This window comes from Caenorhabditis briggsae (assembly GCF_000004555.2).
Source record: "Caenorhabditis briggsae complete genome, chrII, whole genome shotgun sequence".
Taxonomy (NCBI): Eukaryota; Metazoa; Nematoda; class Chromadorea; order Rhabditida; family Rhabditidae; genus Caenorhabditis; species Caenorhabditis briggsae.
The window spans coordinates 16,584,181-16,602,707 of NC_013486.2; the positions used below are offsets into that span (position 1 = coordinate 16,584,181).

Here is an 18,527-nt window from a genome sequence, read left to right on the forward strand (position 1 = left end):
GAGGACTTGTGATCGCTCTTGTTGTTAAATATGCGGACAACATTCTCAAAGGATGAGCAGTCTCCCTCTCCATAATCCTTTCGTCATTCACTTCTAGGCTAGTACTGGGGGAGGGGACTATCCCAGCGTAAGAATACTCTGTCTCGTATAACAATCTATAGTGAAAGTTACAAGCCCAACATGCTCAGCACGTTCGCCATCGGAGCAACAAATGTCATTTTCGCCTCTATCCTTATCGGTCATGACCCAAAGAAGAGTCCGGTCGCTTATAAGGCCCGCGCTATTAGGTTCCAAACGCTTATAAGTTGGGTGCCCCGAATCTCAACTGCCAAAATAGGTGAAAAAAGCACATCACATCAGAAATGATGACAGAGCATGCTGCATGTCCGGGAGTCATGCCCGAGAATCGGTATAGAAGTTCCAAAATAGTCATATTCCAAGTGCCAAGGCGTTCTAGCCTAAGCCTAAAATAAAGAAACAAATAACAGGAATTCGTATTTTATTATATTATTTTATACTTTCTAGAGGTCCAGACACCTTAAAAATATTTCTAACATGCTTAGAATTAATGCGAAAGTCAGAAAATGCCAAAAAATTCAAAAAAGAGTGAAATTCGGGAAAAAGCCCGGCTCGGCCCGGCCCGTTACAAGTATGCAAATATGAAAATTGGCTGAAATTGGATTAATAAAAATTGGATGAAATTGGATTGACTAGATGACTTTTGGCAAATAGATTTTCTAGTTGTCCGCCAACAAGTCCAAACAAATTCTTAAGAATCATTAATTTCTAAGTCACTTTTGGCATTTTCTAGTAACAAATTGAAAATAACAGTTGAAAATAAATTGAAAATAACAGAAGAATACAAAGAGTACGACCTAAATGATACGAATAAGCTTATTCAGATTACAAGAGGGACTCTATTGAGGTTATTGGAATGATAACAACAGGAATTGATGTCGATTACTTGAAGAAGAAGGAAGTCCAAATTGGCGTATCCTAAGGTGGAAACCATTGGATGAACCTTAAGAAAAGTGCAAGGGTGATTAACGAAACCTGAAAATATTAATTTTTTCTGAAATAAAAGGTTTCACATTCATTTGGGATTTTTTCAGTGATTGTCATCTCGACTTCATTTATGAGAAGCAATTCATATTTTTCCATATTTTTTTAACCCTTGGAATTAAATGTCAGTCACACTCTTCATCTTTTCCAAGTGATGTATGAGAAAGAGATAGAATCCAAGAAGAGAGTAGAAGCTTGGTTGTAAAGTGGAGCAGGTTGGTTTGGATTCGCTGCATGAGAAGTGATGAGACACAGAAAAACACAGAATGGAAACTTTAAACAAAATGATGTTTCTTGGAAGATATTTTGTATTGATTTTTCAATCCTCGCTTATTTATCTCACTAAAGTGAATTTCCAAACTTTTATGTTTTCAAATTTGCAGTTGCCCTATGCTGATAGAGTCAAATCGTCTACATCAAAAAATAAAACGGTTGAAAGACGAGTTGGCAAGAGAGAGAGAATTGAGGAAAGAAGCAGAGAGGCAGTTAAAGATATGCAAGGAATCCGAGCTGTCGAGTGATATAGTGCAACGGATTCACAATTTGGAGATTGTTAGTTTTTTAAAAGTCTGAATCTTATTCTCCCATTTCCCCTTTTTTATATCACGTTGATAGAAACTCTTTCAGACCGAGCCGACGAATATTGGCCTAGTCATTGGGTTCTCAATTTTCGAAGAATTGCCGAGAAGTGAGGAAAATGGAAACAGATCAACATGTATAACAAAGAAAATACCGGAAGCTACGGAAAGTTTGAATGAAAGTTGGTGAATTTATTATTGTTTCATTGATTGCTTTTTTACATTCAGCAAGAAAAAACATGATTTGTGCAGGAGAAGAAGCGACTAATTTATTCAATAAACTTTCAAAAATTATCACAGAAGAAAACACAACAGAAATCAGAAAATTCTACAAAGAATATTTTGAGAGGTAAGCCAGTGTTTTCGTAAAGTCAACCGTTCATTTTTTTAGGAGTAAGTCCTATGAATGCTTCTCGTCTTTAAGAAATACAAATGAACAACACACTGAAAAATTTATATCGTTGTGTGAAGAATTGTATTATCGAGAGACCAAAGTTTGTAGCCAAGAAGCCTGGAACATCTATCAAAAACTATTCTTAAATTTACCTTCATTCAATTTTTTTCCGGACATCTGGATATTTGATATTATCGATCGGTTTGTATTTAAGTATCAAGTATGTCGAATCTGTTGTTGAAGTTAAAGTAATATGAGTTTCAGTACACCGCCTTGACTACTCAAGACGAGAACTGGAACAAGAATGCAGTGATAATTCATTTGACTTGGATTCTCACTCAACCATCAACCAAGTTTCGATGTTCTGCATTTCTCGGACTACTCAAGATTTACATATTTGTAGAGGACAATTCTGCAATTTTAGAACTACTCAATGATTTCGAGATTGAATACTTTTTCGGATTAGATTTCGATGTTCAAATCAGAGAACTTTACAAGATTGCTTTTGCATACTTGTTGGTTGGAAAATGTTCTGAAGCTTCTAATTGTTTTATGGCTTTGTTGGAAAGTCTAAAAAACATATCAATGGACGAGAACACAAAAGGAGTAAGTAATACTTATTTTTCTTAACAATACTACGATTGTTTTTTTTTAATTTTTAGACAGCTACAAAATACAATGAAGATGTTATGCGATGTCTGGCTTTCAGTACGTTCAGCAACTCCAAAAGCAGAAGAAATGTTCCGAAACCAATCGTATCAACAATCGAAAATACTTATAAAACAGATATTGAAGACTGGAAAGATGGAAAAATAGAACGTTTTTGGAATTTCTTTTTTGAGTGGTTGGTTGAAAAGAAAACGATTAAATGAGAAATAATTTCTCAGTTCTCCATATATCTGTCGGCAAGAGCCATCTTCTCGCGAATGGAAAGCTCAAAACTTGAAAAATATAAAGTTTTGTCTTAAAAATATGACTAGATGGAAGCCAATGAGAAACTTGAAAGGATTGTTGAAAATGTGTGACGTTCTGGAAATGATTCCAAAATCTATAATGCCTATGGTTGGTTGAAATATTAAAGTTGGATGTTCTCAATGTTTGAAAATTCAGACCACTGATTCGGATATTAGATTCTTCTGCGATAACAACAATGGACTCCTCCGATTAGTCAATTCAAAATCGTCTGGAATTGAAAAGGTTCTGCAGGACTCCCCAAATATTCATCAAAAGGAAACACTAACTCTTCTTATAATGCAATACCATAAAATCCTACGAAAACAAAAAAGTGAAGAGAAAGTATTGGCTTTTGGCAGAAAATTTGTTAATGTTTTGAAGAAAATTGGATACTCTGGATCAATTAATGTGGACGATGCAATGTGTTATATCAGAGAAGTCTCGAAAATATCCATGGAAGCGGCAAACAAACTTGTTGAGGATCAATATAAATTCTGAGTTTTTATATTTGCAATCACATAAATAACATTTCCATTCAAAATGTACTGTACTTCCCAAAACTTGAAGTCTCATCAATAGTAGATTTCAGTGTGAAATCAGCATTTATCACCATTGAAACAAAATATAACATAATCAGAGGAAGAGAATAATATATTTACAAAACAAAGAGAGAGAAAGTGTGAGAGAGAAGGTGTCAAACCCGTAAAACTGCAAACTAGAATCGAGATGAAAAAAAATTATGTACATACATATTATATGAAACCGTATCATTTAAGTGATCACTGTGACTACCGTTACTGTCGATGATAGATGTTGATTTTTAAACTTTGGAGCAAACTTTTTGGGTACTGTATCCAGTAGAGAAAATATGACAGGCATCACTAACATTCCGTGAATCATTCCAATTACAACAACCAATAACATACATTTTGCGAATATCTAAACGATAATTACATCTTGATTTCTAAAGATTCCCTCACCTGAGCCATATTCAAATCCACAAAAAACAACGACATAACACAAAGCGATGTGGACAGTGATGCTTCGAAAATAGGGAATCCAACTGCTTCTATCGTCATCTGAAGACGTCTTCTGATGTCTGTCGTGTCCTTGGCAGTCTGATAGAAATGATAGCTAACATGAGATGGAATATCGACAGAAAATCCGATAGACATTACAGTAGCAGACATCATAATTGGATCTAAGTCGGCACCCCACCAAGACATTATTCCAAATACTCCCAACGATGTAGAGAGAATTGAAAATGTGGCAACGAAAAGAGTTGGAGGGTGGGAGATGAATAAAGCAGCTACCAGGAACATTGAAGCAAACGTCCAGAGAGCAGATTGAATAGCCACAGGAGACATCGTTTCAATTAGGTCAAGGAATTTAGCATCTTCTTCGTAAACAGTCACGTTCAATGAGCGATATTTCTCTTGGTCAGCCACTGCTCTCCACTCATTCAAAAGCTTTGCTCTGTTAGACCAATCAACCAGTTCTGAGCCATGGTATGCAGTGGTAACTAGGAATTTAGACATTTGGTAGGTCGACTCATTGATCTGAACAATTTATTTTTTGGATATAAATCAAGTCTCAAACCTGAACGAATCCCTTCCAAAATGAAAACTCTGGCCACTCCAAGAACTGTCTCAACTCATTTCCATTCCCAAATGGTTGAGATGGTGTGACTACTTGGCTCCCATTGACACTAAACTCAATTGCCAACTCTTCATCCTCCTCTTCCATTGGTAAATCAATGTCTTCCGATTGTTTCAGAAAGTCTTCATAGTCTCGAAGCCAGAACTTTGTGGAGTATCGCCCATTTGCAGACGGTAGACTTTCAAATGATTGTACCAAATCCTCAAGTTTTGCACGTTGAGATTTGTCGTTAATATCTCCAGGGTTTTCCACCAGAATCCAACAAGCAGAGTAATAAGGAATAATATGTGTCTTCCGCTGCTTGAAAATCTGAAAAATTCGTACTTCAACCTATATCGATGCAGATCACTACCTTCACAATGTTACTTTCTTCTAAGAAGAGTTTGTTTGGACTTAATTCGGATTTTATGTTGACAGTTCCGATGATACAGATGTACCAATAGACCGCTAGTAGACCTAAAACTATGGAACACACCCAAGTGTTTGTCAAGAATTTGCAGATTTTAGCGATTGCCCTTCGAAATTTACAATCTTCTGGTTCTGAAGAGGTATCCGATCCCGCTGAAGAAGTTTCTGATGGCGTCTCAGCTCCTGGAAGAGTTTTTAGCGTTTCCAGCTCCTTTGTAATTTCATACTTCCCAACGACAGCCATTAACGCTCCATAGAAAGTTATCTACAAGAAAGTATAAAGTTTTGGATATAAACTGTTTTGGACGAACAGTGAACACAAAATCAGTCGTGACAGCTAGAGCATTTCCGATGCTGAAAAGTTGAATTTCTGCAGCTGGGGTTGTTGCTCCGATTCCGAATGCCAACGCATTAGTGATGGTAGTAATAGTAATAGATGGTCCAGTTTCAATAAACATCTCTGTTATTCTATGTTTCAGTTCCTTATGGACACTTTCAATTCGACCATATTTCCTTCTGTGGCATGTGATCCGTTGCCATGCATTTACCATTAAATATGAATCATCTACTCCGATGGCTAGAACCAAAAAAGGGGTCACACATAAAATGGACCCAAATCGAAAGCCAGCGTAAAACATTGCTCCCAGACTTGCTCCGCATGCCATAAATGGACATACACATGCCATTACAGCAAGAACAACCTAAAGGATTTAAATTTAAAATGTATTGAAACTAAATGACACCTTATAAATGTTCAGCTGTTTCAAGTAATGAGCACTGATAACAAAAGTAATTGAGGAAAATACAGCCATGATAATGAAACCGATGACGAGAAATGGCAAAAGAGTGAGCCCAGCTCTCACGATTTCTTCAGTGATATAAGAATCGGTTAGTATGTAGACATTGATATGGGCAGATTGGTATTCGCTGAGAATTTTGGATTGTTTTCATTAACACTATCTGAAACTTACTCATGGATATAGTCCAGTATTTCATGCTCGTAATTTCTTAGATCTTCTGCTTTCACTTCATCACCCAACTCTGATCTAAACTGTAAAACTACTAGTGATACTTCTCGAATGTTGTTTGGCTCTTGTTTCTGAAAATATTTCATTTATTTTCACGCTTGCAATTCTCTATACCATATTATCTCCGAAGAGTCTAATGTTTCCGTCAGCTACACTCTCAATCTTGTGGTTTTCTGTCGCCACTTTAACGCCGAAAAAGTTTGGATCCATAAATAACTTAGTGCCTAGAACTGTGGTGATAGGATAACCCAAATCCAAATGACTGAAATCCGTTCCGTGTTGTCCAGAAATCAACATTCCGTTCTGAAATTGTCAAGATCAAAACATAATTTGATTTGATTTTCAACTCACATAAAAATGCCTCACTGGTTCGTTTAGTAAACAAAATCCACTACAGTATTCCTCAAAATTCTTCGGGCCATTAGATGTTTTCAAATAGAAATCTCGAGAAATTTTATCAAGAACATGCACTGTGTCGTTCAACTGGGAGATTCCTAACATGTTATCTCCAATTTTAGAAGTGATGAAAGCGTAGATAGCCTTTGGTTCGCCATGGTTATTGAAAAATTGTCGATACTTCTAAAATATGGTTTAAGAAAAATAATCAATTGTCTCACTCTTACTTCCAGTTCTACCCTCGATTTTGCACCAAATGGTGTGAAGTCACTGATGTCATTTTGCATTCTAGTGAAAGGAATTTTCAGTGCCAAAACCAGTGTTAGAATAGTAGTGAGCAATATGCATGTCCATGGGCAATAACTAAAATGGGAAATGTTATGTTTGAAATTTGTTCGAAAAGTCTCACCACATGAGAGCTGAGCATTTTTGGAAAAACCAATGAATGATTCGGACAAACCATGTGTTATCTGAGGCCCTTTCAACCTTATGTTTCATTTCTGAAACCCAAAAAGGAGAGTAAAAACTGAGTAATGTGAAGAAACCAACCTGTTGCTGAGTCCTTTTAAAGGTAGTTCTCTCTTTTGTAACTCTGATTTGTGATGGAACCTGCTAAAAATTTAGGTTGAGAAAAATAGGTAGTTGCCGAATTAGGTTACGATAAGAAGCGCAACAAACAAAACAAGTTGTGTAAGACAAACCAATATACAAGAAGAAAAACTTGCGAGGATTCGATAAGGTCAAAAAATAAATGAAAAATATGTTAATGAGGAGGAATGGAAAATGGGGAGAAGCGAACATTTCAAGGGAATGGATGAGAAAAGTGAAAACGAAAATTGGTTGATTGGAAAATGGGAAAGAAACGAAGAAGAATCGAGTTTGGTATTCTAGAACAACACCCCAAAAAAAGGTGGAATCTGTTACTTTTGTGTGGGAACTAGTCTTGTGTGAAGTGGGATAATAATTCAGAATAAACGAATAGGGGTCAGGAAAAGGAACATATAGTTAAAAGAAGAAGAAGAAAACTGGTAAAAAGACAAAGAAGGTACGTCCATAGAATAATTGTCAAATTCCAAGACGTCTGCTGAAAAATATTTTGAAGAAAAGCTCGATCAACTTTTCTGTGATCAGATATGAAAACGACCCTATAAGATGCTATTTTTCCCCCATATCATTCAGTTCAAAAAAACCAAGAGAATACAAAAAACGCAGTGATCAAAAAAACAGATCTTACAACTCCTCCTAGCAGGTCACTACTTTAGCCAGCACGTGGTACCAACGTTCTGATGATCACATAAACTTGTTTAAAAATGCCAAACAAGTGATCCACCTGAAGATGTAAAATTAACAGTTCTCGAGGAAACTTCAGCTTGAGTTTTATCAGTTTGAGAACGTAGATCATATAAAAACTACCGTTAGAAATTTGTTGGAATGAGAAAAAGATTGCAAGGATTTCGTTCAGAGTGCGGTTTTCTGCATTGGCATCTTCAACCAAAACTTTAAATAAAATTTCGAAATTTCGAAGAACTAAAACGAATTTTGAGCAAAACTATCGTCAGAGAGATTTTTTAAAATAAATATGTGTTTGAGCAAGTTTTGTAAGTTTTGGAAAAAATCACTATTTGAAAAAATCCACCAAAAATTAAGCAAATTTCTCTGATTTCCGACATGCTTTGCGGTCAAAAAAAAATGTAGAATGTCTAGGAATACTTTGTGAAACAAGTCAAATTTGATTAAGAGAACGGGCACCAAACCTATTTCTATACATCAAACCTCTCCAATGAAGATTCATAATTCCAAGATTTAAAAAAAAACACAAAAATATCTACATTTGTGTTCATTTTGTTAGTAGATCAGTATCTAGATCACAACGAAGAGATACGAGCGTGGAAATGCTAAATCGCCAAACTTCTGGTGACGTAGAAGACGTCGTCGAGAAAACTGAGAAAAGGATAAATGACATCAGAGACACACCGGATATCCCTTTGTTATGTATTTTTTTCTATTTGTTTTTATTCAAAAACAGTGGTAAAGATTTAAAAAAAAACTGTATTTCGATGAGGCATTCGAAAACCTAGGATAGTATTGGCACGGAATGGGGTTTTGTGTGTATGTGATCAACAGCTGTATACCCCTCTTCTTTCGTTCCAGACCACCCCTTTCTAATGAGACTCTCCAAAAAATACCTGTCCAGTCAGAAATTTTTTGTGTTGCAGATTTGAGTGGAGACTTCATCATTTCAACCTCGTTTTTTTTTGTTTCCAAAAAAATCTCGTGTTGGACTTTTTCTGAAGTGGTCATCTTGGATTGGTCATCTGATTTTTTTTGAAAGGAAACAGATTTTTTGAAGCATTACATTAGATTCGTCATTTTTGAGATGAGGCAAAAATCATGTTTTGGTAGTAGCTCTTGAACTCTAAAATACTGTACTTGCAGGAGTGTTTACGAGTCAAAGTGCATGGTTTTTAAAGTGAACACAAAAATGTTTTCGGACGAATGCATTATCATTTCAGAAAAATACTAGAAAGTTCTCAACCTATTTATTTCTTGTGACGAAACCAACACAAGTTTTATGAACGGTTTTCTATTGAGTCATCAACGACTCCTAGCTTCTACAATACCTTATGAATACGACACTTAGATATGAAGGTCAAGAGATGATGTCTCGAAGATGTTTCCGGTGTTGTCTTTTTGACACTTATCTCATGGCAATTGGCTAAGGTCGTTTCGAAGTCTCCAAAAAAAGAGGGAAAAGTGAAATGAGAATGAGGAAGACAACGAGAAAATGGGAGAAGAAAATGTCTTCAAAAGTGCCCATAAAATTTGTGAAGATCAGATAGAGATAGGCGGAAAGAAATTGGAATAGTGTGACCAATATTTGAAAAAAAACCACGTTGACCTCACTTATCTGGATGGCTGAAATGCTAAAGACTAAAGACTGATAATAGTTCAAAGTTTTATGAAACACATTTCAGAGTTGGAGATTGCTTGATATCAGTCACTCAAAAAAACAGTGGGCTTAGAGTTAGGAAAATGTTTATGTTCTAGCTATTCCCAGAATATACGGCATATGAGGAGGTGAGCCCTATGTCAACGAGCTACAAAAAGAACATTTTAACATACTATGAATTTTGTTTCTATCCAATAAATTTGTGACGCATCCTTGCATTTTATTTTTCTTATATTTACGTTTGTTTCTCGTTGTTCATCAATTGATTAGACTGGTTCTCTTCTTGTCTGTCAAGCAGTGACAATAGAGTTCAGCCAAATGCTGGTGACATTAGAAAGGATTTTTTGAAGTAACTCTTCAGTTTCGGAAAAAGCATTATGGGACTATTTAGCTCTGTAAAAACTTCGTATTTCACCTATTTTGCTCATTCAGTAAACAAGAAAATTAGGTAAAACACTAAGTTTTTTACCTAGCTGACAAATCTCATTATTTTATCATTAAAATGATTTTCGAAGGAACTCAACCAATTTGAAAAGAACGTTATAGAACTGTTCAGTTAGGTAAGAAACCTAGCTGGATAATCATTATTTTTTGAAGGTAAAGCCATGGTAATGCAATATATTAGGTTGTTCGGAAGTCCTTTCCACTTTTGAAATGTCGTTTTTAAACTTCGTTTTCTTGAAGGGGGTAAAAGCGAGGAAGTTGTCGTTTTATCAGTATGCTGGTGAAGTCTAATAGTGTCTACACCAAAACGGAGATCATCCTAATTTTTTCGTGCAGTGAGTTATGCCCACCGTTTTCCCCTCTAATAATTTCCATTTTTGGACTACCATTTTATTTGTATTTCTATCTGACCTCAGATCAACTGAAATCAATCACCAATTTGTGGAGGTTAACAACGAAAATGCACCCTTTCGAAGTCCAAACCTTGTACTGTCTGACTACCCCCTATCCAGCCATTTCTACCGACATCTTGATTGAAAAAAATTCACTTCAAAGCATGATGCCAAAAATGGGTTGACCTGATTTTCAATGCGCTGTGACCGGAGTTCTGGAAGGAAGGCATCCACAATTTGGTGGGACGTTGGCAGATAGTCACTGATAACAATGGTCATTATCTTGAATTTATCTGACATCGTTTTGACCTTTTTTTATATCGAATGAATCTGACGCTAAAATGGAAAGGACTTTCCGAACAACCTAATATACGATGGTTTTGGAATGAAAGGCAACGTTAGATACTTTAAATAAACCAGAATACTCTCAGTGAGCCTACAAAAGACAAAAATATTCTCAATCGGAAACATTAATAAGCATTAACCATCTTAACACCTAAAAACATATCTTTTTCTCCTGTCAACCCGTTCTTCACCGTCCGTCCTTGTACATTCTCGAGGTTCCCATTATCGTACACTATGCAACTAACCCACCTAGCCTCGATTTTTTTTTGTTCTCCATTGTCTGTTAACGAACAGTGTGACCTTAAAAATTGTTAAAAGCCTGACCAACTTTACAGAATTTTTGGGAGAGAGAGAGAGAGAGAGAGAGAGAGAGAGAGAGAGAGAGAACTATGAGAATAGAATTTCAGAATTTCAAAGACCAGACATTGCCCAGTGAATATTTAAATTGAGTTTTCTGAATATGAGGAAGGTGACTATGAGAAAGGCTCAACTGCAAAAGAAATTTTAGGAATATCTGGAACATTTAAAAGAAATGCAAAACAAAATTAAAGCGCAAGGGAAAGAATCATTTTCCGCCCAATCAAGCAACATCAATCTATGATTGAGACACTTTTCTAAAATATAAGAGTTTTACTATCAGTTCAAAACACATGATTTCTTGACCTCTATCTCTTCGTTTTATCCTACAATTCGTTCAACAAATTGTAGTAATGACTTTTTGGTCGCCCATACAGGCGCCAGTTGTAGTTTGATCGGAAGAAAACCACTATGCTGTGAAATATCCCATAATTTATTGAATGCCGTCCTCCAATTTTTTGAATTTATTGCTAAATACAGGAAAAACAAAAAGACAGTAAGATTTGTATCATAAGAGGTTGTCCTTCTATTCCTCCTAAGTTTCTCCGGGTGTTCTATTACAGTAGACTTCGAGATGCTATCAATTTTTTCGATGATTCTTTTTCAGAAATCTCAATATAAAATTTGGTGCGTTCTTGATTTAAAAAAAGTATGCAAACTATCAATTTCCGAAAAGTTGTTGAGAAAAAAAAGTGTTTCAATCTAATTTTCTTAAACATCTAGTTAATTAATTTTTTCCAGTAATAACATTTCTATGAGCTCCTTTAAATGTATATTGTAATAAAAAGAAAGGAGTAAAAACCTAGTAAATGAAGGTGACAAAACAAGGACATCAGAAAAACTGGACATAATAATAATAATAATACTAGTCGTAGAAAAGAACAGAAACGAACAAAAAGTGAATAGCATGACTTGTAACTAATCACATACATTACAGTTCCTTTCTTTTTTGTTTTCTTCTAAGAAAAGTCACTCAAAAAAAACCGAAACCCGTTCATCGAGAGAAGAAGCCGTTGGTGACCTTGCGAAACGAGATCGAGAACAGCACCTAAAAAAGACGCCGCCTCTCATTTTTACAGCATTCGCAGGTCTCACTTGCAACACTGCAGTAATACATGAGACTGTGTTGTTTCACACAGTTTCAGTGATCATTATCATTAGAGAAAAAATAACGAGATCAGGTTATCATCAATAAGAATTCATAGAAATAGGAAGCAGGAAACAATAATGATTCGGAAAGGAAGGAAATTACAGAAGACAAAAAATGATTAAATGTTGATGTTGAGAGAAATGAACCAGTGAGGAGGTACTAGTAGAAAGAAAGGTAATTTACAGAAAAACAGTCGGAAGAAGCGAAATGCATTTACATTCAATAAATAATCTTTTTCGAAATTTAATCGGATGCTGGTAATCCACACATTGAACAATCCTGTCTTCCAGCTTCATTTTGGAAAGTGCAGTGCCCGCAGTTCCATGTGGCTCCACCACCGCCTCCGGCATTGACCTCATCGAACCGATTGCCTCCAGGAAGCTCAGGAATATCTGAAACTTTAAAACGGTAATTCATTGATTTGAACAACAAAATCATTACCATTGCGTGATCCTCCATCATTTGCATGAGCAACAGCCATCAATTGGTGCCAATCCTCACATTCTTGCGCCCAATCCATTGCTTTTCCTCTATCTTGATCTTTCACCGCATCACACAACCGCTTGACCCAATCTTCGGGAATTTGCACCATTTCATTTGTCAAAAGGTACAAAAGGAAATGAAAATTCGTAGCCAATTCCAAAAACTGATTGGTAGAGAACTCTCCGCTATACTGTGTCAGGTTGGCGCCTCCTTGAAGTTGTCCGATTGCTTGCCGATTCTCCACATTGAACTTTACATTCTTCGAGTTGGTCATGGTTCCGATGTGGAAAGTGTAGTGTGGCTCTTTCGGCATGCCAGCTGGCACATCCACTAAAAGATATTCAACTGGAAGTGGACGTCCGTTTTTCAATACTTCGGCTCCATACTCATTCTTTTCTGTGTACTGCACATCGGTAATGTAGTGGGCCTCTGATAGTGGTGTCTCTCGAACATATGCCAATTCTGGTGTGTAGAGCGTGGGACAAAGGATTTCGGCTTCAACCATCGCAGCACACTGGTTTGATACTTGATATCCATGGAAGTTGACATGCATTGACTCGTCTCCCGATGCAACAACAGTGACAAACTTGGATCCATAACGGCGATCCATCGAGTAGTCTGTCACGTTGGGATGAGCATTCTGAAGCATTCCTGCGGTAATGCATTCCTCTGCACTGAGGAAAAACGAGTCTTTGTGACGAGTATAATGGACCGTTCCTTCGGCTCTTGCGGCTGTCCAGCAATCCGTAAATATCCATCCGACACGCTGCAAACCGAGCATTTCGAGAAGCTTGTCCACAATTTTCTCGTTTTTGTCTTCCAAAAACTCGATACCGTCTTCACGACAGTGTTGGGGAGGCTCATAGATTGCAGCAACTGTTGCCTTGATTCCCAGCGGCACTTCAGGGTGCGGTTGATACTGTCCGATAAGATATCCAACTCGTTGATGACCGGAAACACGCCAGTAATCCAGAAACTGATTCACCAACTCCTGGTTCTCGATTTGAATATTGTCAACGTGGCGAAACTTCTGACGATTCAATGTGACTACTTGCGGTTTGCATTTGGTACAAATTCCCTTCGGAAACGGCTTATGGTCGGGGCAATTTTGTTTCAGTGAGCAGCGGAGATTTTCCAGAGGCTTGTTGAGGGACGTCCCTTTTCCGTGGGTTCCGAGAAGTTTTCTAACATGGGCATGAAAACTCATATGTTTGATGTCTTTTTCTTTCAAATATTCCTCGTCGAAGGGCTGGAAAAAAATATGTAGTGGGATTCGTAGGAACAACTATAGGTACTTACATCTAATGGCAAACAATTGGTACACTTTTGACGAGCAGGATGTCTACAGCTTGGACCTTTGGGGCGTTGAATTTGACCATCTTGTTGACTGAGGAACAAGTCAACTTCGTCGACACGTTCGGCTTGAGGGATCTCGTGAACCATATCTGGAAAATCATTAAAATTGGAAAAAGTTAGACAAAAAATGAGACTGTGTCCAGGTGATTGTAAATCGACGAAAGTCATCATTTCTGCGGAGGCATTTGGTTCCACACAAATCAATATTTTGAAAACATGAAACACAAATCGCAGCATGAACATTGACAAAGACAAATAAAAGATTTGTTAACACATGAAATTTAGTGAAAAAATTGCTAAATTGTAGAATAATCTATAGAAAAACAGAGCACTTAACGACTAGCGCAAAAGGCATTTTCCCCGAAACCCTGCCGCACTATTGCGAAAACAGCGCGCGCACGGTGCGTTTTCAATTTCTCTCCACTCAATTCTCTTGATTTAGTCCAAAATCTTCAATTTTGGTGGTTTTTCGTTGTTTTTTCTCTGCTTTTCCTCTTAAAAATCAATGATAACCATATTTAATTGGCAAATTGTCAATTTTCAGAGATGTCCCGTCGCGTGGAGTTTGACATGAGTCACGAAGATCATACGGATCGTCGTCGGACTAATACCTTCTCTTGTAAGTAACTAGATTGACTGGAAATAATAACAGTTTGTGTATTCATGAAAATCTCTGAAAATTCCCTTTTTCAGCTGAAGAAGATGGTGTCCCGAACGAGGTCGCCGACTATCTTGTCTACTTTTCTCGCATGATTGATGAGCAAAATGTGCCGGAGATTCTCACTCTCTATGATCAAGCTTTTCCTGATCTCACTGAACGATTCTTCCGCGATCGTATGTGGCCTGACGAGAACGTTGTCGAGCGCATAATCGGTCCTGGTAATAAGCTCTTCATCATCCTGTATAAAGAGCTATACTATCGCCAGTTGTACGCAAGAAACGCTCGTGGACCACTTCTTGTCCATCGATACGAGTCGTTCATGAACTATCAAGAGCTTTTCTCGGAGCTTCTCTCCAGCAAAGATCCCATTCCATTGTCTCTCCCAAATGTTTGGCTTTGGGACATAATTGACGAGTTTGTCTATCAATTCCAAGCATTCTGTCTCTACAAAGCCAACCCCGGAAAGAGAAACGCCGACGAGGTTGAAGATCTCATCAACATTGAGGAGAATCAAAACGCCTGGAATATCTATCCCGTGTTGAATATTCTCTATTCTCTTCTCTCGAAGTCTCAGATAGTTGAGCAGCTGAAGGCTTTGAAGGTAAATTGTTGTGATATTAAGTACGAAGATGAATAATAACCGCAGCTTTGTGAATATAACTCATCAGTCATTACAGGAGAAACGCAACCCGGATTCCGTTGCCGACGAATTCGGGCAATCGGATCTGTACTTCAAGTTGGGATACTTCGCTTTAATTGGTCTGCTGCGTACTCACGTCCTTCTCGGTGACTATCATCAAGCTCTCAAGACCGTTCAGTACGTTGATATCGACCCGAAGGGGATCTATAATACAGTTCCAACTTGCCTCGTCACTCTCCACTATTTTGTTGGTTTCTCTCATCTCATGATGAGAAACTACGGAGAGGCAACAAAAATGTTCGTCAATTGCCTTCTTTACATTCAAAGAACCAAGACCGTGCAGAGCCAGCAGCCATCAAAGAAAAACTTCCAGTATGATGTGATCGGAAAGACATGGGATCAGCTCTTCTACCTTCTGGCTATCTGCCTTGCAGTGCAACCACAAAGAATCGATGAAAGTATTGCTTCCCAACTCGCAGAAAGATGCGGAGAGCGTATGATGCATATGGCTAATGGAAATGTTGACGAATTCCGCAATGCCTTCTCCACAGGATGTCCGAAGTTCCTTTCCCCTACAACTGTTGTTTACGAGGGTGTCAATCAGTCGAAGGAACCACTTCTCCGTCAAACACAATCATTTTTGGAAGGTATCGAATCTCAAATGGCTCTCCCAGTTCTTCGTGGATATCTCAAGCTATACACGACTCTTCCAACAAAGAAGCTCGCTTCGTTCATGGATGTCGACGAAGAGAACTATGATTCGTTCCTCGGAAAACTTTTGACGTACAAAGTACTTTCAGACTTTCAGATGAGAAATTCAAGATTATATTTTTGATTTTTAGATGATCGTCAACGAGCTAGGAAAGGAAGCAGGACCATCAACAGTTGATGACGATGAGCCACAGACCGATATCGATTTCTATGTGGATCGTGATATGATTAACATCGCGGACACAAAAGTTGCTCGCCACGTCGGAGAACACTTCCTCAGGCACATTCAGAAGTTGCAAGAGGTGCAAGACGTGCTTAAACGACTTGATTCAGCTGGACAAAAGCCATGATTAATTTAAATTCGATTATATCCACTTGTTTGTTAACTCCTCCTCTTTTTCTCGTTTATTGTTGTTGAACACTAAAGTAATCTCCTGTCCCCGTTAATTTATATGTTAATCGGCTTTCAATTTCGACTTTTTCGGTTTATTGTATCCACTACACATATAATAATCAAGGTAAAGTTCTTTATCGGTATAATGAGTGAAAGCATCAATAATTTGTTCCAATGCATAAAATGCTATTTTCCATAGTGAATAGTACGCATGTAGTGTATACTTTGACCTATTTGATCACCCAGAATGTAGTCTTAGTCGTATTTTCTTTGTATCACTGCGTCTCTTTTCCACAGAGAAAAAAGAGAGATAAAAGACAACAACACTATTTATAACACATCTCTCATTTTCAAGACACTGAATCAATTTCTTACGATTTTCAGCTCCAAAACAAGGACAATCTATCTGAATAATGTTTAACACTGGGTAAGGTTCCTGTTGTGTTTGCGGTTAGCTGATTTTCAATCCGAAATTTTCAGAAAATTTGTCGGAAAAACTGTGTTGATAACCGGTGCATCTCGAGGAATAGGAAAAGAAATTGCGCTGAAATTGGCGAACGACGGTGCCAATATTGTTGTAGCTGCCAAAACCGCCACTGCTCATCCTAAACTTCCAGGCACCATTTATACAGCTGCCGAAGAAATTGAAAAGGTTGTCCGCATCATGAATCTTCTCTCCAAACCACTTATTTTCAGGCAGGTGGAAAAGCTCTTCCATGTATCGTTGATGTTCGTGATGAAGCTTCTGTTAAAGCATCAGTTGACGAAGCAGTTAAGAAGTTTGGTGGAATCGATATTCTGGTCAACAACGCATCAGCCATCTCTCTCACCGACACTGAGTCGACCGAAATGAAACGATACGATTTGATGCATTCCATCAATACACGTGGCACATATCTGATGACGAAGACATGCCTTCCATATCTAAAGTCGGGCAAGAACCCACATGTCTTGAATATTTCACCACCGCTTCTTATGGAGCCACGTTGGTTTGCGAATCATGTGGCGTACACAATGGCAAAATATGGAATGTCAATGTGTGTGTTGGGACAACATGAAGAATTCAAACCACACGGTAGAGTTACATGTATACAAATGAAACTACCCATTGAATCACAGGAATCGCTGTGAATGCCCTATGGCCGCTCACCGCCATCTGGACTGCCGCCATGGAGATGCTCTCCGACAAGGGTGGAGAAGCTGGGAGCAGAAAACCAGCTATCATGGCTGATGCCGCCTATGCTGTTCTGTCTAAAAACTCCAGAGATTTTACTGGAAATTTCTTGATCGATGAAGACATTCTCAAAGCCGAAGGTGTCACTGATTTTGAAAGGTTTGGTTTTCAAGGTTTCAAGAAAAACCATGTTTCTTTGTAGATACGCATGTGTACCCGGCGCGCCATTGATGCCTGATTTCTTCATTCCATCAGGAACATACGACCATAAGTTTTCTACAGGAGCAACCTTTGGAAAAAAGAAGGTTGCCCATGAGGCAGGAGTGATTGAGGAAGAAATCAAGCAGACCTTCGAATCAGCGAAACGCCTTTTGAATGGAGATATAGTCAAGAAGACAGGATTCGTGTATCAATTCATTCTAAAAGGTGTGAAAATGTTCCTCATATTTTTTCAAAGAATTTGCTTTCAGATCCTGTAACAAAATCCGAGCGATTCATCACATTAGACTTGAAAAACGGCGATGGAGAGATTATCGACAATCAGTCTTGTCACAAACCAGATGTCAAATTCACCCTGGCACCAGAACACTTTGCTCCTCTGTTCAGTGGAAAATTGCGTCCAACAACTGCGTTGATGACAAAGAAACTGAAAATCTCTGGTGACATGCCCGGTGCGATGAAACTGGAGAGTCTTCTCAGAAAGTTCACCGAAGGAAAACTCTAACTGGCACTTTATATTGTTATTTTGTAGAATTCTCGAACTTATTCCCCTCGATTTTGTATCATTTTGCTTGTAAATCGGAGTATGGACCATAAATTCGTAAAATGCGGAAGCTGTCTGAGAATGAACTTGTGTGTCTTTGGAAAAAATTCGAGACTCCGAAATCTGTCCCTCTCCAACTGAAAAGTGTTTTCCAGAAACCTTCCAAACAAGGATGGTGTCTGTCTTGTCTTGAGTATTCTCGAAATTCACCAAATAGAAGATGCGACT

The 18,527-nt window shown here is 37.9% G+C and overlaps 5 protein-coding genes across 5 annotated transcripts; 3 read left to right on the top strand and 2 right to left on the bottom strand.

Annotated features, from left to right (window-relative positions):
• Positions 1–1,452: 1,452 nt before the first annotated feature.
• On the top strand, positions 1,453–3,486 carry CBG06962 (the record flags this gene model as incomplete). Its single annotated transcript, XM_002632063.1, has 8 exons — positions 1,453–1,614; positions 1,690–1,822; positions 1,869–1,989; positions 2,032–2,254; positions 2,299–2,640; positions 2,697–2,878; positions 2,922–3,096; positions 3,145–3,486. 8 exons carry the CDS (start codon positions 1,453–1,455, stop codon positions 3,484–3,486), a joined length of 1,680 nt encoding a protein of 559 aa, XP_002632109.1.
• Positions 3,487–3,759: 273 nt separating this feature from the next.
• On the bottom strand, positions 3,760–6,977 carry Cbr-ptr-3 (the record flags this gene model as incomplete). Its single annotated transcript, XM_045243255.1, has 11 exons — positions 3,760–3,927; positions 3,969–4,547; positions 4,588–4,956; positions 4,997–5,320; positions 5,367–5,756; positions 5,799–5,982; positions 6,027–6,154; positions 6,198–6,386; positions 6,435–6,662; positions 6,707–6,842; positions 6,889–6,977. 11 exons carry the CDS (start codon positions 6,975–6,977, stop codon positions 3,760–3,762), a joined length of 2,784 nt encoding a protein of 927 aa, XP_045093432.1.
• A 5,383-nt stretch (positions 6,978–12,360) lies between these two features.
• Cbr-npl-4.1 lies at positions 12,361–14,043 on the bottom strand (the record flags this gene model as incomplete). The annotated part of the gene is made up of 3 exons (XM_002632061.1): positions 12,361–12,509; positions 12,559–13,849; positions 13,900–14,043. The coding sequence occupies 3 exons, from the start codon at positions 14,041–14,043 to the stop codon at positions 12,361–12,363; spliced, it is 1,584 nt and encodes a 527-aa protein (XP_002632107.1).
• A 459-nt stretch (positions 14,044–14,502) lies between these two features.
• Positions 14,503–16,318, top strand: CBG06959 (the record flags this gene model as incomplete). Its single annotated transcript, XM_002632060.1, has 4 exons — positions 14,503–14,575; positions 14,650–15,218; positions 15,295–16,047; positions 16,100–16,318. 4 exons carry the CDS (start codon positions 14,503–14,505, stop codon positions 16,316–16,318), a joined length of 1,614 nt encoding a protein of 537 aa, XP_002632106.1.
• Positions 16,319–16,775: 457 nt separating this feature from the next.
• On the top strand, positions 16,776–18,260 carry CBG06958 (the record flags this gene model as incomplete). The annotated part of the gene is made up of 6 exons (XM_045243257.1): positions 16,776–16,789; positions 16,843–17,014; positions 17,059–17,437; positions 17,482–17,695; positions 17,718–17,964; positions 17,994–18,260. 6 exons carry the CDS (start codon positions 16,776–16,778, stop codon positions 18,258–18,260), a joined length of 1,293 nt encoding a protein of 430 aa, XP_045093433.1.
• Between the last annotated feature and the right edge of the window lie 267 nt (positions 18,261–18,527).